This window comes from Stegostoma tigrinum, chromosome 17 (assembly GCF_030684315.1).
Source record: "Stegostoma tigrinum isolate sSteTig4 chromosome 17, sSteTig4.hap1, whole genome shotgun sequence".
NCBI lineage: Eukaryota > Metazoa > Chordata > Chondrichthyes > Orectolobiformes > Stegostomatidae > Stegostoma > Stegostoma tigrinum.
Window position 1 is genome coordinate 11,659,969 of NC_081370.1, and position 24,769 is coordinate 11,684,737.

The window sequence follows — 24,769 nt, forward strand, 5'->3', positions numbered from 1 at the left end:
GTTATGGGAGAATCATGAAGTAGGGGTCACTGCTTAAAAATGGAGGTCATGCATTTCAAACAGATTTGGGGCTTTTTGTGATCTTTGGGATTTGAGAATCTTTGGAACTCCCTTCCTGAAAAGGTGTTGGAGGCAGAGATTTTGAACATTTTAAAGGCAGGCTTGGGTAGATTCTTAAGTTCTGAAGAAGGGTCAGTGGACCTGAAATGTGAACTCCGCTTTCTCTCCACAGATGATGCCTGACTGCTGTGTTATCCTAGCAATCTGTTTTTTCTCTTGCTAATGAGAAAGTCATTTTGGGACAGTTGTAAAGATTCAGCTTATATAATGCCAGTTCAGATGGAGAGATGCTCTATGGAAAAAAACTCACATGCATGTGTGCATATGCACACATCTACCTGCATTCACTCCTGAGAACAAAGATTTGTTACAATAGCAGCCCTCCACATACTACACACCTACACTGAGATGCACATTGGCTTGCTGACAACTCTAATGTGACTATGAAAGTATAAATACCTCACTCTTGGGAGTCACAAATAGTAGCAATGAATGTATTATTTTGCTGGTCAATCTCAGCACTTGATGCTATTTGATTTGGGTGCTTGTACCTGGACTCAAAATCAGATGTTGACACATCACACAGGGACATGCTGGGATCGTATTCCCGGCCCGACTTCTCCCAGCGTAGACAGAGCTCACGCTGCAGTGCTGCCTGTACCTCTTCCAGACACTGGTCAAACTGAACAGGGATAGGGCAAACAAGGGTCAATATGTAAACACAATCACATTCACGTGTGTATGAGTGTCTGCATTTGTATGGCTGTGCATCTGACTGTCTCTGTCTGTGTACCTGTGTGTCTGTATGTGTCTGCCTGTGTGAATCCGTATTGAATAAAAATGTCATGTGTAGCAGCATGTGCACACCACCAACATGCATTCCACGCTTAGTACTTGAGTAGTCCCATATCTGCATGTAAGTAGGATGCATGTTAAATGTATTTGCATCTGTCACATATACATGCTTATGAAGGAGGAGTGCAGATTACATGTACTCACACACGGCCAGATGTACAAGCCTGTGTGTATTGACATGTGGGTTGGCCACAGGTCCCATTCTAAAACCTAGACTGAGTGTTGTATGTTATGTGCAGGTGCAGACAGCCCTATGTGTTCAGTAAAAGTTCCACAGGCTGCCCTTTGAGCCAAACAAGATGGCTTTGATTTATATTAAAACCGTCCACATTAAAGTAGCCATTCAGGACATTGGGGTGGGGGAAATGCCGAGCATGATTCTGCTAACCTTTGAGCGGTCAGGGTCACAGAAGTCCAGCAGAGTGTCACAGAAATGATAGCCCAGTGACTTGAGGTCCTCAATGCTGAAGTGCGTCCCTCTCCGCGGCCCTGATGAAACACACACCGGTCTCAGCTTTCAGTAAAGTGACACAGCACAGATTAGACCAGCCTGTTCCCACTCCACACAGGCACAGGCACAGGCACACACCCATTAATACAGCTGAGGTCCATCTTTAACAGACAGTAGTCACTGTTCCCCTTGTCTGAACCAGCCACCTTTCTATTCCTGCTGTGCCACTCACTGACTCGGGCCTTACACTTTACAAACAGTGCTCTGTCTGCTGTAAGAGACCACTCTCTCTGGTAGCTCTCGGAGATAGAACCTGTCTGTATTGTACATAACTGAGCAGCGGTGCCAACCATGTCTTCACACCATCTGCATGAACACCCACTGCCCAACTTCAGCACCAGTTCCTTTTATCAATAAATCTTTCATTATCTTGAGATTTGACTGGCTAATCACACTGTAACCACTGGAAGCTCAACATCATTCAAACTGCTGCTTAACTCCAACTGAAAATCTATCATTGGCTCCTACTTTGAGCTAAGCCACAGTTTGAGATTAAAGTCACATTCTTCTTTCCAACTCTCTCCCATTGTCTCTCACTCTTTTCCATCTCTGACAATGTCTGCAATCTGCAGGGCAGTGAAACCGGACACAGGTCACGAGGACAGGAGGAGTCTGAGAGGTTAAAGAACAGCAAAGACAAGCTCAATTCACCATAGAAAATGTGCTTGCTGTCTGAGTGTCTGAAGGACATTCAGGGTTTGGACAATCGCACCAGGATGGTGGCAAGTGAAAGGAGGAGAACGAGGGGGAGTGTTATGTGGCCATTATTGAGGGTTTAGAGTTTCAGGTAACCTCTGTAAACAGGATTGAAAAGCCCACATGGCTCAATTCTGGCCTTTTATCAGGAGAAACATTTTGTCAGGATATTGGAGGGAGGGGAGAAGGTTCCAGCCAATGTATCCAAATTGGAAGCAACGAACACAGGAAGCAATACTTGAGAGGTCCTTTCTCATCAGTGCCAGGAACAAGGAGCTCAAAGACAATCAGAACCTGAAGGATAGCAGGCTCTCTGTGCTTGGGTGTCAGCATATGGCTGTAAGGTGGTTTGGGAAAGCAGGAGACTGTTTCCTGGGACATTGGCCCCAGCCCTGGGACAAGAGGAACTGGTCATTGTGATCAGGCTCCATGTCAATCAAATGCTGTTACAGGGAAATTAGTGGAGTCTGTAATTAGCAGAGAGAGTGACAGACCGGTTTACTGTTTTCAGCTGGTCAGAGAGAGTTGGCGCATGTTTATAAAGAGGAGGTCAGACCTGACCAACCTGATACAGAGTTTCTGAAGAGAAGACTGAAATAGTGGATAGTGGAATCTCTCTGGACGTTATTTAAACAAATGTGCAGAAGGCACTTGATGCAGTTCCCCATGGGAAACCACAGTGAAGGAACTGAAGGCAAATTGTAGGTGCCAACAACATCGGCAGGACTAGGAAAAAAGACCTGTTTCAGGATTATGAAAAGCTAGGATCAAAATTAAAAAACAGGTCTTCAAGGATCATAATCTCTGGATTGCTGCCTGAGTCATGTGCAAATTGACATAGGGAGGCGAGGATCAGGGAAGTAAACACATGGCTAAAAGAGTGGTGTGGGAAAGAGCGTTTCCTTTCCATGGGGCACTGGCATCCGTTCTGGGACAAGAGGGATCTATGCCGCTGGGATGGACTCCACCTGAACAGGACCATGTCCAGTGTTCTGACAAAAAGGGTAAATTGGATGGTCAATAGGACTTTACACAAGTAAGTAGGGGGGAAAGGGAGGAGTGAGCGTATAGGGAGTATAACAATAAATGGAAGGCAAAGCAGCAGGTTAGCAGGTGACGAGGAAACTTCAACTCCATTGAAAATTCAGAAAAAAGTTAAAGGGAAGGAGAACTCAAGCGCTGTTAGTAATGGAGGTGATAGGACTCAGAAAGAAGGTGCAAAAACTGGCATAAGGGCATTTTATCTGAATGCTCGGGGCACACAGAACAAGGTGGATGAGTTGACAGCGCAAATCATGGTGAATGGGTGTGATTTAATGACCATTACATAGACATAGTTGCAGGATGGCCATGACTGGGAGTTGAATATCCAGGGGTATCAAACTGTTCAGAAGGACAGACAGGAAGGTATAGGAGGTGGTGTCGCTCTGATTTTTAAGGATGATATCAGGGCAGTAGTGAGAGATGATGTAGGTTTTAATGAACAAAAAGTTGAATCCATTTGGGTAGAAATTAGTAATAGAAGGGAGAAGAAGTCACTGATAGGTGTGGTCTATGGGCCACCAAATAATGACATCATAGTGGGGTGGGCAATACAGATAGAAATAACTTATGCATATAAAAATGGTCCAGCAATTATCATGGGCATCATCAGCAATTAATCTACATATCGATTGGTCAAACCAGGTCGGTCATGGCAGCCTCGAGGAGGGAATCATAGAACGCATCCATGATAATTTCCTTGAACAATATATAATGGAACCTACGAGGGAGCAAGCTATTCTAGATTAGTCCTGTGTAATGAGACAGGAATAATTAATGATGTCACAGTTAGGGGTTCTCTCGGAAGGAGCAATCTCAGTATGGTTGAATTTAAAATACAGATGGAGCATGAGAAGGTCAAATCCAGTACCAATGCCCTGCGCTTAAACAAAGGAGACTATGAAGGAATGAGGGAGGTGTTAGCTAAGGTAGAATGGGAGCAAAAACTTTATGTTGGGTCAATTGAGGAATAGTGGAGGACTTTCAAAACGGTTTTTCATCATGCTCAGCATCAGTATATTCCAGTGATAAGGAAGAATTGTAGGAAAAGAAATAGTCAGCCCTGGATGTCTAAGAAAATAAAGGAAAGTATCAGACTGAATAAAAAACACATCCAAAAAAGCAAAGAGTAGTGGGAAACTAGTAGACTGGGAAATCTTTAAAGGCCAACAGAAACCCACAAAAAAAGTTATAAAGAAAAGTAAGATAGATTATGAGAGTAAACTAGCTCAGAATATAAAAACAGGCAACAAAAGTTTCTACAAATATGTAAATCGTAAAAGAGTGGCGCAGGTAAACATTGGTCCTCTAGAGGATTAGAAGGCTAATTTAATAAATGGAAATGAGGAAATAGCCGAGGCATTAAACAGTTATTTTATGTCAGTCTTCACAGTGGAAGACACAAATAACATGCCAAAAACTGATGGCAAGAAGGTTATAACAGGTGAGGACCTAGAAACTATCATTATCACCAAGAAGGCAGTGCTGGGCAAGCTACTGGGGCTAAAGATAGACAAGTCTCCTGGCCCTGATGAAATGCATCCCAAGGTATTAAAAGAGGTGATGGGGGGAAATAGCAAATGCACTGGTAATTATTTACCAAAATTCACTGGACTCTGGGGTAGTTCCTGCAGATTGGAAAACAGCCAATGTGACGCCACTGTTTAAAAAAGGAAGTAGGCAAAAAGTAGGTGACTATAGGCCAGTTAGCTTAACTTTGGTAGTGGGGAAAATGCTTGAATCTGTCATTAAGGAGGAAATAGCAAGACGTCTGGATATAAATTGTCCCAGTGGGAACACTCAACATGGGTTCATGAAGGGTAGGTCATGTTTAACTAATTTGGTGGAATTCTTTGAGGACAGTGCTTGCCTGGTGGACAATAGGGATACTGTGCAGTATCTGGATTTCCAGAAGGCATTTGACAAGGTGCCACACCAAAGGATGCTACATAAGATAAAGTTGCATGGCATTACAGGTAATGTATTGGCATGGATAGAGGATTGGTTGACTAGTAGAAAGCAAAGAGTAGGGGTAAATGAGTGTTTTTCTGGTTGGCGGTCAGTGGCTAGTGGTGTGCCTCAGGGATCAGTGTTGGGACCGCAACTGTTTACAATTTACATAGATGATTTGGAGCTGGGGATTAAGTGTGGTGTGTCAAAATTTGCAGAAGACACTAAAGTGAGTGGTAGAGCAAAGTGTGCAGAAGACAGTGAAAGTTTGCAGATAGATACAGATAGTCTAAGTGAATGGGCAAAGGTCTGGCAGATGGAGTACAATGTTGATAAGTGTGAGGTCATCCACTTTGGTAGGAATAACAGAAAAATGGGCTGTTTTAAATGATAAAAAAAATTGCAACACGTTGCTGTGCAGAGGGATTCAGGTGCAGCAGGTAATTAAAAAGGCAAATGGAATTTTGTCTGTCATTGCTTGAGGGATGAAGTTTAAAACAGGGAGGCTGTGCTGCAGCAGTATAGGGTCCTGGTGAGGCCAGATCTGGAGTACTCTGTGCAGTTTTAGTCTCCTTACTTGAGAAGGGATATGCTAGCACTGAAGGGGGTACAGAGGAGATTCACTCAGTTGATTCCAGAGTTGAGAGGGTTGGATTATGAGGACGGACTGAGTAGGCTGGGATTATACTCATTGGAATTCAGAAGGATGAGGGGAAATCTTATAGAAACATAAAAGATTATGAAGGGAATAGATAAGGTGGAGGCAGGGAGGTTGTTTCCGCTAGCAGGTGAAACTGGAACAGGGGGCCATAGCCTCAAAATAGAGGGAAGCAAATGTAGGGCTGAGGTCAGGACGAACTTCTTCACCCAAAGGGTTGTCAATCTGTGGAATTCCCTGCCCAGTGAAGAGATTGAAACTACCTCGCTGAATGTTTTTAAGGCAAGGCTAAATAAATTTTTGAACAGTAAAGGAATTAAGGGTTACAGTGAGTGGGCGGGTAAGTGGAGCTGAGTCTCAAAAAGATCAGCCATAATCTTATTAAATGGCGGGGCCGGCTCGAGGGGCCAGATGGCTGACTCCTGCTCCTAGTTCTTATGTGCTTATTGGCAACCTGTATGGGAAATAAGCAAGTGACGGGAAACAAACAGTGGGGACGATTGGCAGGACGGCAGTGACATACCAGCTGGATCTGTGCTGAGGGGACTCTCAATGATTCATTGCAATTACGACCAACACTGGTGATGTGATAGGAAAGCACATTCAGATTTACTGATGGCACAAAGGTGGGTAGCACTGTAAGCCGTGTGAAGAGAGACGTCAAATCACATAGATATTGAGAGATTGTGGATGAATTAATCTGAGATAAATGGATTCCAATGTGGCCAGGGAAGTATAATACCTGTGAAAGGGTTAATTGTGGAGACTGTATTAGGTTTTGCCCCATCTGAAGATGTGAAACAATGAGAATGGGAAGTTTAGATTAATGTTGGTATGTTATCCCTGGTTTCTGATAGTCAATAATTGTGACTATGTAACTTGTAACAAGGTCCAACACAAAATAAACCACATTTTATTGTTCAGACGTTCAAGATCCATGCTGGGCCCACTCTTAACTAAACACACCCTTAGAGCCAGCATGAAAGGATGATCAGTGATAACACACAATGCTAACCATTAGCTGGTAACTGGCTGGTTCCAGAGCATGTACAACTGACCCATGTGAGGTTAGGGTGAACAATGAGGACACTCTACTCACCAAGGGTGGATCCTGCAAAGGTTGTTTCCATTGTGTAACTGTGAGTAATTCCCATCCTCCACATCACAATCCGACCTGTGCCCTCCTTTCCCCTCTGAACTTTGAACTTGCAATTCTGATAAGAGAACTGATATGAACAGGGGCAGTCAGTGACCATCTCACTCACGTGCTACTGACTCATTTAAATGGTTCACCAGGAAATTGATAATTACCCCACAACCCCGCTCCATTCTCAGAAAGGTCACTAACTCACTTGAGACAGACTCAAACCAGGGCATTGCACCATCAGCTCTGCAGAGGAATATTTGCCCTCATCAGATCCTAGACCTAGCCCTCCACATCACCTCCCACCCTTCCCCACACAATAAACTGAATTACAACACTGCAGAAGTTTATTCAGCCCATTTTATCTATACTTTTGTTTTGATTTGACAATTCTTTTAAGTCCTCCCTTCTGCCTCTAGCCCTGCGCATTCTTCTGTTCAGATAACTTAAATTCCCTCAAAACCCTCATTGACACTGCCTCCCCAAACTCTTAGACAGTACATTCCAGACTCTAACCACTCGAGTGAACCTGCCCCCACAGTTCTCAGATAGCACATTCCAGACCCAATTCCCACTCTGCGTGAAAAAGTTTTGCTCACCGCACATTTGTCACATTTACAAATCACTTCAAATCTGTTCTCTCTTGTTCTTTCTTCTTTTACGTGCAGGAACAGTTTCTCCCAATGTACTGTCCCTAAATCCCTTATGATTTTTTGAAGACCTCCATCAGGTTACCTTTTAACCTCTTCCACTCAGATAAGTCACAACCTTTACAATTGTATCAGTGATAATGGGAACTGCAGATGCTGGAGAATCCAAGATAATGAAATGTGAGGCTGGATGAACACAGTGGGCCCAGCAGCATCTCAAGAGCACAAAAGCTGACGATTCGAGCCTAGACCCTTCATCAGAGGAGGGAGATGGGGTGAGGGTTCTGGAATTAATAGGGAGAGGTGGGAGGCGGACCGAAGATGGAGAGAAAATAAGATAGGTGGAGAGGAGAGTATAAGTGGGGAGGTAGGGAGGGGATAGGTCAGTCCAGGGAAGACGGACAGGTCAAGGAGGTGGGATGAGGTTAGTAGGTAGGAGATGGAGGTGCGGCTTGGGGTGGGAGGAAGGGATGGGTGAGAGGAAGAACCGGTTAGGAAGGCAGAGACAGGTTGGACTGGTTTTGGGATGCAGTGGGTGGGGGGGAAGAGCTGGGCTGGTTGTGTGGTGCAGTGGGGGGAGGGGGCGAACTGGGCTGGTTTTGGGATGCGGTGGGGGAAGGGGAGATTTTGAAGCTGGTGAAGTCCACATTGATACCATTGGGCTGCAGGGTTCCCAAGTGGAATATGAGTTGCTGTTCTTGCAACCTTCGGGTGGCATCATTGTGGCACTGCAGGAGGCCCATGATGGACATGTCATCTGAAGAATGGGAGGGGGAGTGGAAATGGTTTGCGACTGGGAGGTGCAGTTGTTTGTTGCGAACGGAGCAGAGGTGTTCTGCAAAGCGGTTCCCAACCCTCCGCTTGGTTTCCCCAATGTAGAGGAAGCCATACCGGGTACAGTGGATGCAGTATACCACATTGGCAGATGTGCAGGTGAACCTCTGCTTAATGTGGAATGTCATCTTGGGGCCTGGGATGGGGGTGAGGGAGGAGGTGTGGGGACAAGTGTAGCATTTCCTGCGGTTGCAGGGGAAGGTGCCGGGTGTGGTGGGGTTGGAGGGCAGTGTGGAGCGAACAAGGGAGTCACGGAGAGAGTGGTCTGTCCGGAAAGCAGACAGGGGTGAGGATGGAAAAATGTCTTGGGTGGTGGGGTCGGATTGTAGATGGCGGAAGTGTCGGAGGATGATGCGTTGTATCCGGAGATTGGTGGGGTGGTGTGTGAGAACGAGGGGGATCCTCTTTGGGCGGTTATGGCGGGGGCGGGGTGTGAGGGATGTGTTGCAGGAAATGCGGGAGTCGCCGTCAAGGGTATTCTCGACCACTGTGGGGGGCAAGTTGCGGTCCTTGAAGAACTTGGACATCTGGGATGTGCGGGAGTGGAATGCCACATCCTGGGAGCAGATGCAGCGGAGGCAGAGGAATTGGGAATAGGGGATGGAATTTTTGCAGGAGGGTAGGTGGGTGGAGGTGTATTCTAGGTAACTGTGGGAGTCAGTGGGCTTGAAATGGACATCAGTTACAAGGTGGTTGCCTGAGATGGAGACTGAGAGGTCCAGGAAGGTGAGGGATGTGCTGGAGATGGCCCAGGTGAACTTGTGGTTGGGGTGGAAGGTGTTGGTAAAGTGGATGAACTGTTCGAGCTCCTCTGGGGAGCAAGAGGCGGCGCCGATACAGTCATCAATGTAACGGAGGAAGAGGTGGGGTTTGGGGCCTGTGTAGGTGCAGAAGAGGGACTGTTCCACGTAACCTACAAAGAGGCAGGCATAGCTTGGGCCCATGAAGGTAACCATGGCCACCCCCTTTGTCTGTAGGAAGTGTCAGGAATCGAAAGAGAAGTTGTTGAGGGTGAGGACGAGTTTGGCTAGGCCCTCTTCCACACCTACACAGGCCCCAAACCACACCTCTTCCTCCGTTACATTGATGACTGTATTGGTGCCGCCTCTTGCTCCCCAGAGGAGCTCGAACTGTTCATCCACTTCACCAACACCTTCCACCCCAACCACAAGTTCACCTGGGCCATCTCCAGCACATCCCTCACCTTCCTGGACCTCTCAGTCTCCATCTCAGGCAACCAGCTTGTAACTGATGTCCATTTCAAGCCCACCGACTCCCACAGCTACCTAGAGTACACCTCCTCCCACCCACCCTCCTGCAAAAATTCCATCCCCTATTCCCAATTCCTCTGCCTCCGCCGCATCTGCTCCCACGATGAGGCATTCCACTCCCGCACATCCCAGATGTCCAAGTTCTTCAAGGACCGCAACTTGCCCCCCACAGTGGTCGAGAATACGCTTGACTGCGTCTCCCGCATTTCCCGCAACACATCCCTCACACCCCACCCCCGCCACAACCGCCCAAAGAGGATCCCCCTCGTTCTCACACACCACCCCACCAATCTCCGGATACAACGCATCATTCTCCGACACTTCCGCCATCTACAATCCGACCCCACCACCCAAGACATTTTTCCATCCCCACCCCTGTCTGCTTTCCGGACAGACCACTCTCTCCGTGACTCCCTTGTTCGCTCCACACTGCCCTCCAACCCCACCACACCCGGCACCTTCCCCTGCAACCGCAGAAAATGCTACACTTGCCCCCACACCTCCTCCCTCACCCCTATCCCAGGCCCCAAGATGACTTTCCACATTAAGCAGAGATTCACCTGCACATCTGCCAATGTGGTATACTGCATCCACTGTACCCGATATGGCTTCCTCTACATTGGGGAAACCAAGCGGAGGGTTGGGAACCGCTTTGCAGAACACCTCCGCTCGGTTCGCAATAAACAACTGCACCTCCCAGTCGCAAACCATTTCCACTCCCCCTCCCATTCTTTAGATGACATGTCCGTCATGGGCCTCCTGCAGTGCCACAATGATGCCACCCGAAGGTTGCAGGAACAGCAACTCATATTCCGCTTGGGAACCCTGCAGCCCAATGGTATCAATGTGGGCTTCATAAGCTTCAAAATCTCCCCTTCCCCCACCGCATCCGAAAACCAGCCCAGTTCGTCCCCTCCCCCCACTGCACCACACAACCAGCCCAGCTCTTCCCCTCCACCCACTGCATCCCAAAACCAGTCCAACCTGTCTCTGCCTCCCTAACCTGTTCTTCCTCTCCCCCATCCCTTCCTCCCACCCCAAGCCGCAACTCCATCTCCTACCTACTAACCTCATCCCACCTCCTTGACCTGTCCGTCTTCCCTGGACTGACCTATCCCCTCCCTACCTCCCCACCTATACTCTCCTCTCCACCTATCTTCTTTTCTCTCCATCTTCGGTCCGCCTCCCCCTCTCTCCCTATTAATTCCAGAACCCTCCGCCCATCCCCCTCTCTGATGAAGGGTCTAGGCTCGAATCGTCAGCTTTTGTGCTCCTGAGATGCTGCTTGGCCTGCTGTGTTCATCCAACCTCACATTTCACAACCTTTACAATTGATCGTTACAACTGGAGCATCTCTTGTAAATCGCTTCTGGACTCTCACCAATTTAGTCACATCTTCCCAAAATATGTTTGGAATGTGCTGCCTGGGAGAATGGTGGAGGTTGGTTCCATGGGAGGTTTTAAAAGTGAGCTGGATATAAACTTGCAAGTAAGAAATTTAGACGGTTACAGAGAACGAGATTAGCTGGATAACTTTTTCGGAATTGGTACAGACATGATGGTGGCCCTGTCAAAAATATAAAATTTTATGATTCTACCATTCTGCTTACACCAGAGAGAACTTCCTTCTCTTTCACATCTGTAAGGCTTAATATAACTGGGGGTTGAAATCCTTATCTTGACCTGTTCCCGAATCACAAATGTAAACAAATTCCCATTAATCACCAGGAATGCTCCTTCTCAGAGTGCTTTTAAAAGAAATGGCAATGCCTACAGAAACACCTACAGGGTTAGAGTTTGGATACCCAAAATCTAATCTTATCTGTGATAGGATTGTCTTAAGTATTAGAGATCTTGCCAATGACAGCACGTTTGCTGAGAGAAAAAGAACTTAGTCTGAAGAAAGCTATCAACATATGAAAAAGCTCTGAGCTTGTCAAACATCAGCTGGAGTGTATTAATGGGAGAATAGACAAGAATTTGCATTGTGCTGAGAGACATTCCAGGCCAAATGAGAACAATACGTTGGGAAAAGGCAAGATACTTTTGCTGAAAAACCAATAGAAAGCCCAAGGTCAGAGAGGAAGGATGTGGTACTGATGTGGATCATAACCGGTGCATTTTCACATTACACTCCCAGGGCGGAACCATTCAGTGACATCCTTGATTCTGGAAGCACAGAGGCAATGATGTGTGCCGACACAAAACTAATCCAACAATGGGATTAAACTAACCCCTCTGTGGTGTCATGAACTCTGGCTGCACTCACTTGATGCACCTTCACTCTTCCCAAAATTCAGAATTCAATGCTGGTTGGAGGGTCAGATACACGTAGGGGATTCTTGTACTAATTATTCCCTGTCTTCCTGTAGATCCTTAAGCTGTAGGGTGATCACACCCAGAAATATGTTCTCTGTAAGGCTAACATTTTCACAAATGGGAAAGAAGGGTTCTGAATAAAGAAGGGACTCGAAACATTAACTCTGCTTTCTCTCCACAGATGCTGCCAGACTTCTGAGGTATTCCAGCAATTTCTGTTTTTGTTTCTGATTTCCAGCATCAGCAGTTTTTTGGGTTTTTTCCTCAAAAAATTAGGAGGCTTTTTAAAAAGAAATTTTGTTCATTACATGTGTACCACACTGGCTGGATGAGCCATTTATTGTCCGAATGTATTACCCTAATTGGTTAAGAGTCAACCACAGTGCTGTAGGTCTGGAGTCACATGGAGGTTGGACTGGGTAGGCTCGGAAGATTTCCATTCTGTAAGAACATTAGTGAACCAGGTGGGTTTTTAATGACAAGTGACAGTGTCTGCTATTGGATGAGTTCTTAAGTTCCAGATCTTTATTGACTTATTAATTTCATGCTCTGTCATGGTGGAAATCGAACCCATGTACCCAAACTAATGTCTGGATGACCAACACATTCTAATGACTGGTGACATTCCAACTAAACCACCCAATGACGCCAGCTGCTGCTCAAGCACCGAAAATCCAGAGGTGAGATCGACACCATTTCAAAAAGACTTACTGTCTTGTGGAAGCATCTCAGAATTCTCACACGGAACAGGATTACACCCTGCTATGCAACCACACCAAAAACCCGACCACACCGAAACCCCAAACCCCTGCCCCCTGTTCTCTCCCACCCCAGCCTCCCAATTCCCAACCCAACCACACACTTCAGCTACAACTCCATCCACGGACATACACTCTGGGTGGCCCCACACACTCCCTGCCCAGACTCTAGTACCTTGTCTGCTGCATTTTTACTCATCATGAGGGGGAAGACCCTCTCCTGGAAACGCAGTGATGCAGTCTCATTATTGTTGCAGCCGTACATAAAAGCGTTGTTTTTCCTGCTGTGTCCATGGAAATCACAGTAAACGACCACGTCCCGCTCCTCCAGTAACCTGGTGGGGAGCATCACTGTCATCTCATCATTCACTTCCGACCTATTCAATATTTACTCCTTCCTCATTTAATATTCCCCCATACAGTATCACTACAATTGTACCCCCACTAGCTGTCCATTCACATTCTCCACGCTCACACTCTCGTCATTCAATATCTCCCTGTTCACATGTTACCCATTCACCAATTTCCTGTCTGCACTTGCCCGGTTTGCCCCACTCTCTTACATTCACCCACTGCAGATTCGCACAAGACCCATTTACCAGCTCCACAATCACTGCCTTGCTCTCTAAATCATCATCATTCATCTTCAGCCACCTGTTCTCACTGTTTCCACTCTAACACCCTCCCCATTCCCCACCCTCTTCACTTCCTGGTATCTGGGTTACTCTGGGAGTGATAGATAACAAAAAAGTATGGAGCTGGATGAACACAGCAGGCCAAGCTGCATCTCAGGAGCACAAAAGCTGACGTTTCGGGCCTAGATCCTTCATCAGAAGGTCTAGGCCCGAAACGTCAGCTTTTCTGCTCCTGAGATGCTGCTTGGCCTGCTGTGTACATCCAGCTCCACACTTTTGTTATCTTGGATTCTCCAGCATCTGCAGTTCCCACTATCACTGATACTCTGGGATTGAGTTGCTCACCTCAGCACCATACTTCTGGTGTGCCAGACACTGGGGAAAGCATCCCGGAGCATGGTGCGGTAGTTCCGGTTCAGGTCACGGCCCGTCAGTGAGCAGCGGTAGTTGCCCGTTATCACTCCATCCGGATTGAGCATAGGCACCACTTTAAAGATGAACATGTCGCGCAGGAGACGGGCATCATCAGAGCTGCCCAGGAGGTGCTCCAGGAAGCCAGCCATCACCCAGGAGCTGTTGGTCTCCCCAGGGTGAACTCTGGCCGTCACCACCACTGCCTTCTTGGCAGCGCTGTTCTCGTGGCTCCTGGGCGGTGAGGTGATGGTCAGTACATGCACGATATTTCCTGCCAGGCTGCGACATAAGACCCGCACCTTGCAGTACTGGGACTGGACTGGGTCACTGGCAATGGCTGCCAGATAGCATTGTAGGTGGGTGTAGGTGTACGGGTATGAGTGGGCAAAGTAGCATGTGTCATTCCCGTGGGGGAACTGGAAACTCCAGGTCAATGAGTACAGGCTCCTGCCATCTTGGCTCAGGCTGTTCTTGTAGTACCGGATCTGCTGGCCCACCCGGTACCAGCCCACCTGCCTCTGCGCAGCCTCCTGTTCTGAGTACAGCAAAGGCTTCAGGCCCTGACTGTACAAGCTGCGGGCTTTCATCAGGTTGACAATGGTGAAGCGATAGGTGACTCCAGCCCTGGTGTTCCTCACTCGGAAGTAGTACCACTGGGTGTGTTTGTCCGTGTATAGGTCCGTGCGGAGAGTCAGCTCATATTCGTACGCCCCTCTGCAACACAGGAAGCTCCCATTAGCAAAGTGAATCTTAATCTTACTCACACTCCCCCACCCTCCCTTCTTCCTGAAATAGGCTGCTCCCTACCCGTGTCTATTTGTACAGCCACCTGACTTCTCCCCAGTGCAAATGCCCAGACAAACTAACGCAGCTCGGGCACACAGTCAATGCAAACAACCAGCAGGAGATAAGTTCAAGGTGCAGCTGGTTGGTGTGGGACAGGGAATGGGAGTTTCAACCACAAAGAGGGTGAACAGGAGTGGACAGTTCAGGATGTTGCACAGAGCTGAGCAGAGCTATCCTCACAGTCCACACAAGGGTTGCACTCACACTCTGATGGCTTTTTGTAGGTTTCCGCTCTCAAATCTAGACTCAAAGATCAGTGAGTTGCCATCTTTGGTATTGGCACCAACTGTAGCAAGATGGAGCAGACCTCGACGACCTCCAACACGGGAACAGGTGAAGTATGAACCTTTCCTGGCTGTGAGAGCATACAAGCATCAAGCAGTAAATACCACCACAGAGCAGGTAAAAGCAGAGCAATAACACAGAGACATTCAATCCCAACATCCACAGGGAAGACAGGCGCTCAATCCCAATATGCACAAGGAGAGTGGCCCCGGAATCCCAATATCCGGAAACTTCTCAATCCCAACATCTGCAGGGAAGTACAAACGTCTTACTCACAATATCCATAGGTCAAAAAATCACACAACACCAGGTTATAGTCCAACAGGTTTATTTGAAGACTCAAGCTTTTGGAGCCTCGGTCCTTCTTCAGGTGTCAGTGAGGGAGGTAGCATCAGACACAGAATTTATAAGCAAAAGATCAAAGGTTCATAGAACTGATGAGGTGTTGAACAAACCTAAGAATGGTATTAAATCTTTAATCAGTTACACAGGATTAATGTACAAATTCCCGAATTTCTTACAAGTTAATGCTCCAAGATAACTAATAGTTTTATCAGCTCCCTCAGTATAACAAGAGGTGACACCCCAGGTCAGAGAATGTATTTTAGGTTTGAGGCCTTGTTAAGAAGCTGGCTGTGTATCAATTTGGAGTCAGACTGGTTTTATTTCCAAAGTAGGAATTTATAAAATGCCACATTGACTGTCTACAAATTGCGTGCTTTTTGAACAAGACAGAATGTATCTGCAAATGCAAATCTGAAAATTCAGGACTTCAAGCTAGTGATTCCTGGACTATATCTGGTGCCATGTGTCAGTGAGAGGAGGAATGAGAGGATTTGGCAGATGAATGCATGGCTTTCAAAAGTGAGTTAATGAGGGTTCAGGGCCAGCATATTCCTGTTGGAGTGAAGGGTAAGGCTGGCAGGAGTAGGGAATCCTGGATTGCTAGAGTTATGGAGCTCCTGGTCGAGAAAAAGAAGAAAGGATATGACATGTATAGACAGCGGGGATCAACTGAATTGATTTAGGAGTATAGATGTTATCAAAGTACAACTTAAGAGAAAGATCAGGAGGGCTAAAAGGGTTCACAAGATGGCTTTTGCAGATAAGGTAGAGGAGAATCCAAAGGGATTCCACAAGTACATGTATGGTAAAAGGGTAACCAGGGAGAGAATAGGGCCTCTTAAAGATCAACAAGGTCAGAGCCACAAGAGATGGGTGAGATCCTAAACAAATATTTTTCGTCAGTATTTGCCGTCGAGAAAGGCATGCATGCTAGGCAACTTGAAAAATAAATAGTGATAACTTGAACAGAGTCCAATTTACAGAAAAGCAGGTGCTGGAAATCTTAAAAAGCATTAAGATAGATAAATCCCTGGGACCTGATGAAGTGTATCCCAGGACTTTGTAGGAGACTAGGAAGGAAATTATGGGGCCCCTAGCAGAGATACTTGTATCATTGAGAGCCACAGATGAAGTGCCTGAAGATTGGAGACTGGATGATATTGTGCCATTATTTTAGAAAGGCTGTAGGGAAATGCCTGGAAACTACAAACTAATGAGCCGAACATCTGTGGTGGGTATTTTGTTAGAGGGGATTCTGAGAACCAGGATCTACAGGCATTTGGAGAGGCAAGGACTCATTTAGGGATAGTCAGCATGGCTTTGTGTATGGCAAATTATGTCTCATGAATTTGATTGAGTATTTTGAAGAGGTGACCAAGACAGTAGATGAGGTGAGTGCAGTAGACATTGTCTGCATGGATGTTAGCAAGGCCTTTGACAAAGTACTGCAATGGTGGGTTGGTTAAATTTCATTGTATCCAGGGAGAGCTAGCCAATTACCAATTGGCTTGAAGGTAGAAGATAGAAGGTGGTGGAAAAGGGTTGTTTTTCAATAAGGAGGCCTGTGACTACCACCCATTCAAAGCCCTGTCTACAGGCCTCATTATGTGATTGGCTAGGACTTTGGTCCCTTTGGAACAGTTCCCTCCTTCCCCATTACAGATGCCAATGTCCCATGAAGCCAAGAGATAACATGGTGTGAGGCTGGATGAACACAGCAGGCCAAGCAGCATCTGAGGAGCAGGAAAGCTTAACGTTTTGAGTCAGGATCCTTCTTCAGAAATGGGGGAGGGGGAGGGGATTCTGAAATAAATAGGGATACGGGGGAGGCGGATAGAAGATGGATAAAGGAGAAGATAGGGTGAGAGGAGATAGACAGGTCAAAGAGGCGGGGTTAGAGCCAGTGAAGGTGAATGTAGGTGGGGAGTTAGTGGGGGATAGGTCAGTCCAGGGAGGACGGACACGTCAGGGGGGGGCGGGGATGAGGTTGGGGGTAGGGGATGAGGGTGGGGCTTGAGGTGGAAGGAATGGTTAGGGAGGCAGGGACTAGCTGGGCTAGTTTTGGCATGTGATCAGGGGAGGGGAGATTTTGAAGCTTGTGAAGTCCACATTGATACCTTTGGGCTGCAGGGTTCCCAAGCAAAATATGAGATGCTGTTCCTGCATCTTTCGGGTGGCGTCATTGTGGCAGTGCAGGAGGCCCAGGAAGGTCATGTCGTCCGAGGAGTGTGGGGGTGGGGTGTGGAATTGCAATGGTTCGTAACTAGGAGGCATAGTTGTTTGTTGCGAGCAGAGTGTAGATGTTCCGTAAAGCGGTCCCCAAGACTCCATTTGGTTTCCCCGATGTAGAGGAGGCTACAAAGGGAACAGCGATACAATATATCACATTGACAGATGTGCAAGTGAACATCTGTTTGATGTGAAAGGTCTTCCGAGGGCCTGGGATCAGGGTGAGGGGGTAGGTATAGGGGCAGGTGTAGCACTTGCTTTGGTTTCAGGGAAAAGTGCTGGGGGTGGTGAGGCTGGAGGGGAGTGTGGAGTGAACAAGGAAGTCATGGAGAGAGTGATCCCTCTGGAAAGCACGTCAGGGTGGGGGGGGAAAATGTCTTTGGTGGTGGGGTCAGATTGCAGATGGCGGAAATGTCGGAGGATGATGCATTGGATTTGGAGGTTGGTAGGGTGGTATGTGAGGACGAAGGGAATTCTGTTTTGGTTATTATTGCGGATAGGGGGTGTGAGGGATGAGTTGCGGGAAATTCGGGAGACACGGTCGAGGGCATTTTTGATCACTGTGGAGGGGAAGTTGAGGTTTTTGAAAAAAGAGGACATCTGGGATGTTCGGGCGTGGAATGCCTCATCTCAGGAAGGTGGGTGAGAGGAGGAATATTCCAGGTAGTTGTGGGAGTCGGTAGCTTAAAATGGATATCAGTTTCCAGGTGGATGCCAGAGATGGAGACAGAGAGGTCCAGGAAGGAGAGAGAGGTGTCAGAGATGGTCCAGGTAAACTTAAGGTTGGGGTGGAAGGTGTTAGTGAAGTGGATGAACAGTCCGAGCTCCTCGTGTGAACACGAGGCAGCGCCGAAACAGTCATCGATGTAACGGAGGAAGAGATGCGAGATAGGGCCAGTGTAGCTTAGGAAGAGGGATTGTTCCACGTACCCTACAACGAGGCCGGCATAGTTTGGGCCCTTGTGAGTACCCATGGCCACCCTCTTTGTCTGTAGGAAGTGGGAGGAATTAAAGGAGAAGTTGTTGAGGGTGAGGACAAGTTCAGGTAGGCGGATAAGGGTGTCAGTGGAGGGAGACTGGTCAGGTCTGCGGGACAGGAAGAGGCGGAGAGCTTTTAGGCCATCGGCATGGGGAATGCAGGTGTATAGGGACTGGATGTCCAGAGTGAAAATGAGGTGTTGGGGACGCGGAATTGGAAGTCTGGGGCAGGTAGAGACCGTGGGTGGTGTCACGGACGTATGTAGGGGGTTCCTGGGCCAAGGGGGAGAAAATGGAATCCAAATAGGTGGAGATGAGTCCAGTGGGGCAGGAGCAGGCAGAGACAAATGGGTCGACCAGGGCAGTCAGGTTTGTGGATTTTGGGAAGGATTTAGAAGCGGGCGGTGCGGGGTTGGGGAACAATGAGGTTAGAGGCTGTGGGTGGGAGGTCACCCGAGGTGATAAGGTTGTGGCTGGATTTGGGAGATGATGGTTTGGTGCTCGGGGGTGGGGTCATGATCCAAGGGACAGTAGCAGGAGGTGTTGGAGAGTTGGCGTCTGGCCTCAGTAATGTAGAGATCAGTGCGCCATACTACAACTGCACCTCCCTTGTCTGCGGGTTTAATGATGAGGTCAGGATTGCTGCACGTTCTACGGTGGAGAGGTTGGAGTGGGTGGGAGGGGTAGAGAGGTTGAGGTGATCGATGTCTCAATGACAATTAGAGATGAAGAGGTCAAGGGAGGGTAGGGGGCCTTAGGGTGGTGTCCAGGAGGAGGGGTGCATTGGAGGTGGGAGAAGGGATCAGTAGAGGAAGGGTTAGTTTCACGATTAAAGAAATGAGCGCGGAGGTGGAGGCAGTGGAAAAACTGCTCAATATTTAGATGAGAGTTATATTCATCAATGTGTGGGTGGAGGGGGACAAAAGTGAGATCCTTACTGAGGACTGACCGTTAGTGAAGACTTGACAGGGCTCTGTATTATTGTTTTGTCCTGAGATGCTGGTTGTGAAAATGGTGGGCGGAGTGACATCGGCGGTGGGTGGGGTGGCGTCTGTGACAGGCAGGGCGACATTGGCGGCGGGCAGTGACCTCGGTAGTAGGTGGGGTGACCTTGGCGATGGGCAGAGCGACGTCGGCCCGTAAATCGAGCATGTTGGTGGAAGTGGCGTTCTCGAAGTTTGTGTTGGCGGCAGCAGCATCAACAGCGGGGATGATGGCGTTGGTTGTACCGGAAGTGATATATCGGGTGACAGCGGATGTGACGTCATCCGTGAAAACCATTGGTACTCCGAAGGTGGCTGCATGGTTAATGGCGGCGGGCAAAAGGTGGGGAAAGTACTGGGTTTGGTGCCAAGCACCGGGGAGTATAAAGTACTTTCGGTTTTTACAATCTAATAAAACCGAGTAAAATTGATAGTTTAGGTTGTGGATCTTACGTAGGATAAAAAATAGGAGAGGTCCTTTGCAGGTCTGGGAGAGGCAGGCTCTGAGCTGGGGTAAGCTTGATTGCAGTATTTGGAGATACCGGCACATTGTAGCCAGTGTGTATTTCAAAACTCGCAGTGAGAAATGCTTCTGTAGGAGATCAACGTTCTGATTGTAGTGATGGTCACGGTTGGGACCAAATTTGGAAGGTTTAAATGTAAACTTTGGTCCATTAGGGATTATCCGGTTCTGCAGGCAGGTACTGAGAAACGAAATGTGGCTGTGGTACCTGGTTTGCTTTAGGATGTGGTCAAGCAGTTTCAAGGTCAAAGAAAGTACAAGAGGGTTGCAGTGGGAGAGGGATGAACTAAGGTTTTTTTTCGGAGGGAGGAGGGTAGCTTCTTTAAGGAAGGCATCCTTAGAAGAGGTTTCGCAGAGGTGTTAAAATTGTTACAGACACAGTGGGAACTGCCGATGCTGGAGAATCTGAGATAACACTGTGTGAAGCTAGATGAACACAGCAGGCCAAGCAGCATTAGAGGAGCAGGAATGTGTGATGTTTCGGGTCAGGGCCCTTCTTCACATGAAGTCAAACCCATTTCTCCTAAACCAATCTTTAAGCCATGCATTTACTTGCTTAATCTTACTGATCCTGCGCCAATTAGCTTGTGATTCGGGTAGTAGTCCAGAGATTATTGCCTTTTTAGTTCTGCTTCTTAATTAGCTCGTAGCTTTACATACTGCCTTAGCAGAACCTCTATCCTAGTTTTACCTATGTCACTGGTACCTATGTGGACCATGACAACTGGACCTTTATCTTCCCCCTCCAAGTTCCTTAACAGCCCAGATGAGATAAGCCAACCTGAGCATCAGGCGGGCAACACAACCTTCGGGGCTCTTAATCCTGGCCACAGAGGACAGTCTATGCCCCTAATTACGGTATCCCCGATTACAACTACATTTCTCTTCTGTCTCCCGACTTGAATGGCTCCCTTTACCATGGTTCTGTAGTCAATTGACTCATCCTTCCTGCAGCCCCTATTCCCATCCACATAGGGAGCAAGACTCTTGAACTTGTTGGACAAGGACAATGGCTGAGGCTCCTGCAACTCTACCTGCCTCACTCACAGCCATGCCCTCCTGTCCCTGACCACTGGCCGAATTCAAGTTAGTTAATCTAAGGGGTGTGACTGTCTCCTGAAATAGTGCCCAGGTAACTCTCCCTAGTTTAAATTTAGAGGGCACCAGTTTAAGGTGAGAGGGAAGAGATACAAAAGGGTCCAGAGGGGCAATTGTTTTCACACAGAGGGTGGTGAGTGTCTAGAACAGGCTGCTGGAGGTAGTGGTGGAAGAGAGCACAGTTTTGTCATTTAAGAAACATTTGGACAGGTACATGAATGGGATAGGTATGCAGGAATATGAACCCAAAATGAAAGCAAACGGGACTAGAATAATTGCGAAAAGTGGGCTGCATGGACAAATTGGGCTGAAGGGCCTGTTGCAATGCTGCAAACCTCCGTGACTCTTTCCATGGGGAAAAGGGCCAGTCAACCCAACAGAAAGATGGAATGGGTAAGCTCAGTTCGGATCAGTGTGTTGAAGGATGTGCTCTCACTGTAAGCTAACCCTGGCTATAGGGGTCACAGACCCCTTTCCTGATGTTTCAGCCTGGAGTTCACAGCACGTGGGGAGTCATTGATGACCCACTCAACTCCTGGGGTACAGACACATCTGAAAGATTCTCACTGGGATGTAATCAATTGGAAATAGATTAAATACAGGTATGAGTCAGGTTACCCAAAAGCTTTGATAAATAGAGATTACGGCGAGCAGGCTGGGACAGAAGAAAAGCTGAATGAGTGAAATTGAGAGCTGAGAGGTGGAGAGAATGGGTTGGCTGTGCTGAAAGCAGCTTAGTGTGATGACAGAGCTGGGTTGAAGGGGTCGGGCAAAGGACATGGAAGAAGGCGTTCAGATCCTAAAGTGTTTGAACTTGATATTGAGTCTTGAAGGCTGCAGGGTTCTCAGGTAGAGAATGACTTGTTATTCTTTCAGCTTGCACTGAGCCTCACTGGAGAACTGTAGCAAGCCCAAGACACAGATTTTGTTCAGAGAACACATTAGTGTGTTGAAATTGCAGGCAACTGGAAGCTTGGGGCTATGATATGCAAATAGAAATTAGGTGTTCTACAAAGCAATAACCCAGTCTATGCTTTGTTTCCCCAATGTAGAGGAGACCATGTTGTGAACTAATATGGGGGTAAATTTTGGGTGATGGGTTGCCGGAAGGCAGATATGTCAGAAATAGGGGAGGATAACACCGTAAAGGGATTTGAACAAGAAGAATGAAAATTTTAAATTTGAAACAAAGCTAGAATACAGCGTTCACCTCCGTCAATACAGAATACCACGGTTCTGTTATGTTCCCCAGCACATTCTGGCATCTCCTCCTCCTGCTGACTGGGCTTGGACAGTTTCTCAGCTTCTCGAGGGCTCCACTCTGCCAGGAGAAACACAAAAAATGTTCAGCCATACTGGCCACAGCAAAGAAATAAAAGGTCACTCCAAAGAAACACATTGGTATCATGGCCCAAACATCCAATGGAGACAGAGATAATGGGAACTGCAGATGCTGGAGAATCCGAGATAACAAAGTGTGGAGCTGGATGAACACAGCAGGCCAAGCAGCATCTTGGGAGCACAACAGCTGACGTTTCGGGCCTAGACCCTTCTTCAGAAAAGGGTCTGATGAAGGGTCTAGGCCTAAAACGTCAGCTTTTGTGCTCCTAAGATGCTGCTTGGCCTGCTGTGTTCATCCACCTCCACACTTTGTTATCCAATGGGGACAGATTCTTCTGATGGAGTTGTTTCTGTAGTGGTCTGTCTGCTCTCTCAGGCACAGTCTGCCCCCTCCCCCAACACCATTCACCCCTCCCCGACACAATTAGCCCCTCTGCACCCCCTCCCCCAAACACCTCTCTGTGCTCTTACCAATGTGGTGGATTTGTTCCTTGATGACCTCACACTCTATTGGCCATCGTGGGGCAAGCTGTGGCCCAGAAGTTGCGATAGCATAAAGACTGAGGGGTTCTCGAAGACGAGGAATGTGCCTTCCGGCGTGATAGGCAAACACCAGCTGCCTGGTCCTCAGTAACTGGGACTCACTGAGGAAGGAATCTGGAATGTTCAAATGGAAACACCCCTATTTTATTCCAGCACTGTTTGACAGGCAGACAGATAGTGAGACCGGGCTCTGTCAATTTGTAAATAGGCGTTTGTGAATTAACTGTGCACAAAGAATTGATCTGCACTTAATGATCCCCCACAAACACACAAAATAAATCCCAGACAAATAACCCCTCACCCCACACACACACAGACATAATCCCTAATCCCCACACACAGAGATATAATCCCTAATCCACCACCCATACCACCTCAAACCCCACCCCCCTGCACACACACACTCGCAATGCCTAATTCCAACGATCCCCCCCCGCCCCGACCCCAGCCAGACACACACACACCATACTGGAATTCAGTCCCCACTTTTCCCGGAGTTGTCACAAAAATTAAATACTTTTATTTAAATTCACAAAGTGCCCAAATCTGACCATGTTTCGTAAAATGTCAATAAATTAGCTTTTTGTTCAATTTTAAGCATGAAAATGAACAACCTGCCTAAATCTTCACCCGTGACCACATCATCCAATTCCCAAAAACCTTTGCTTCTCATCTTACTTCTGTGCGGTAAGAAGAGTGCTAAGGCTATGCCTTGTTTTCTCTTTGTTAAAGAAGTAACCTAGATCCACACTGTAACTGCATTCGTCTGCTGGTCATAAGGCTCATCTTCAGGAAATGAGTGTGCAATCAGACCCTAAAATACACACCGATAGGTCAAAGGATAACTATTTAAACAGGATTCAGGTCCACACTTTTGTGAGAGCTTTATTTCACTCAGCCACATTCCATAAATCTTACCCTCCTCCCTTACTGATTACTTGCTTTCCATATATAAACAATCAGTTCAAACCCAATTAACTCTTAACTAATACATCCATCACTGTTTGCTTCATTCCATTAGTTCTCGGGCATTCCTGCCAATCAAACAAAAAGATAACAGTTCAAACATGAAAGTAACCTTCATACATAACCCCACCAAGCCAATCCCCCATCAATCCACCTTCTCTGCTCCTCCTTTCCTGCCTTGTCCCTCCCACTCCCCCTCACTTACAGTGTAATGTTGGGACCTCCTCTTCTCCCTCCTCCCGCTCAGTCGAACTCCTGCTGATCTCAGTCTGCCCTCTGCTTGGGGTTGATGGAGCTTCTCCCTCCGGCTTCATGCTCATGGGGAGTCAGGCTCTGTAACCTGAACCAAGGACACAATGTCAGCATCTTTCACTTCAACCCTCCACCTCCACCATCAATATCTCCATCATCAGCACATTCATCGTCAGCACTGTGAGAGATTAGAAATGTTGTTTCTGCAAATAAGGATGAATGGTGGAGTCTTGCAAAAGAAGACCATTATAGTCACAAGATTTTGTAGCAGAAGTTTATCATTAACCAGAGATTAGGTTCTGCAAAGGCGGCAGTTAGCACTACCAGAAATGTTGTTTCTGCAGACAAGAATGTGGTAGAGATAAGGATGTTGTAGCAGAGGTTTATTTCTGCAAACCTGACGATTCACATGTACAGCATGTCTAGCGCTCTTTAGGATAGCCAAATAAGGATTGCAGTAAACAAGGGGATGGGGCCTTCGGCCAGCAGAAAAGGGAATAATAAACAAGGGCGGTCTGATAGGATGGGGAATGATAGGATAAGAGAAGACCAATGGGAGCAGGGAGGCGTGATTCCACAACTTG

The 24,769-nt window shown here is 47.3% G+C and overlaps 1 protein-coding gene across 4 annotated transcripts in view; it reads right to left on the reverse strand.

The window, feature by feature from the left end:
• Positions 1 to 24,769, reverse strand: part of LOC125459473 (cytosolic carboxypeptidase 2-like) — a 63,478-nt gene that overhangs the window by 27,780 nt on the left and 10,929 nt on the right. For 3 of the 4 annotated variants that reach the window (XM_059651941.1, XM_059651943.1, XM_059651942.1), the window contains exons 2-10: positions 24,139 to 24,273; positions 22,896 to 23,081; positions 22,294 to 22,404; positions 14,847 to 14,997; positions 13,728 to 14,510; positions 12,923 to 13,082; positions 6,871 to 6,997; positions 1,304 to 1,404; positions 612 to 742 (exon numbers count right to left, since the gene is read on the reverse strand). In XM_059651941.1, the coding sequence (XP_059507924.1) occupies positions 612 to 742; positions 1,304 to 1,404; positions 6,871 to 6,997; positions 12,923 to 13,082; positions 13,728 to 14,510; positions 14,847 to 14,997; positions 22,294 to 22,404; positions 22,896 to 23,081; positions 24,139 to 24,253 (1,865 nt within the window). In that variant the 5' untranslated portion in view covers positions 24,254 to 24,273. The remainder of the gene's footprint in view (positions 1 to 611; positions 743 to 1,303; positions 1,405 to 6,870; positions 6,998 to 12,922; positions 13,083 to 13,727; positions 14,511 to 14,846; positions 14,998 to 22,293; positions 22,405 to 22,895; positions 23,082 to 24,138; positions 24,274 to 24,769) is intronic. The other variant, XM_059651944.1, reaches the window with a different exon arrangement.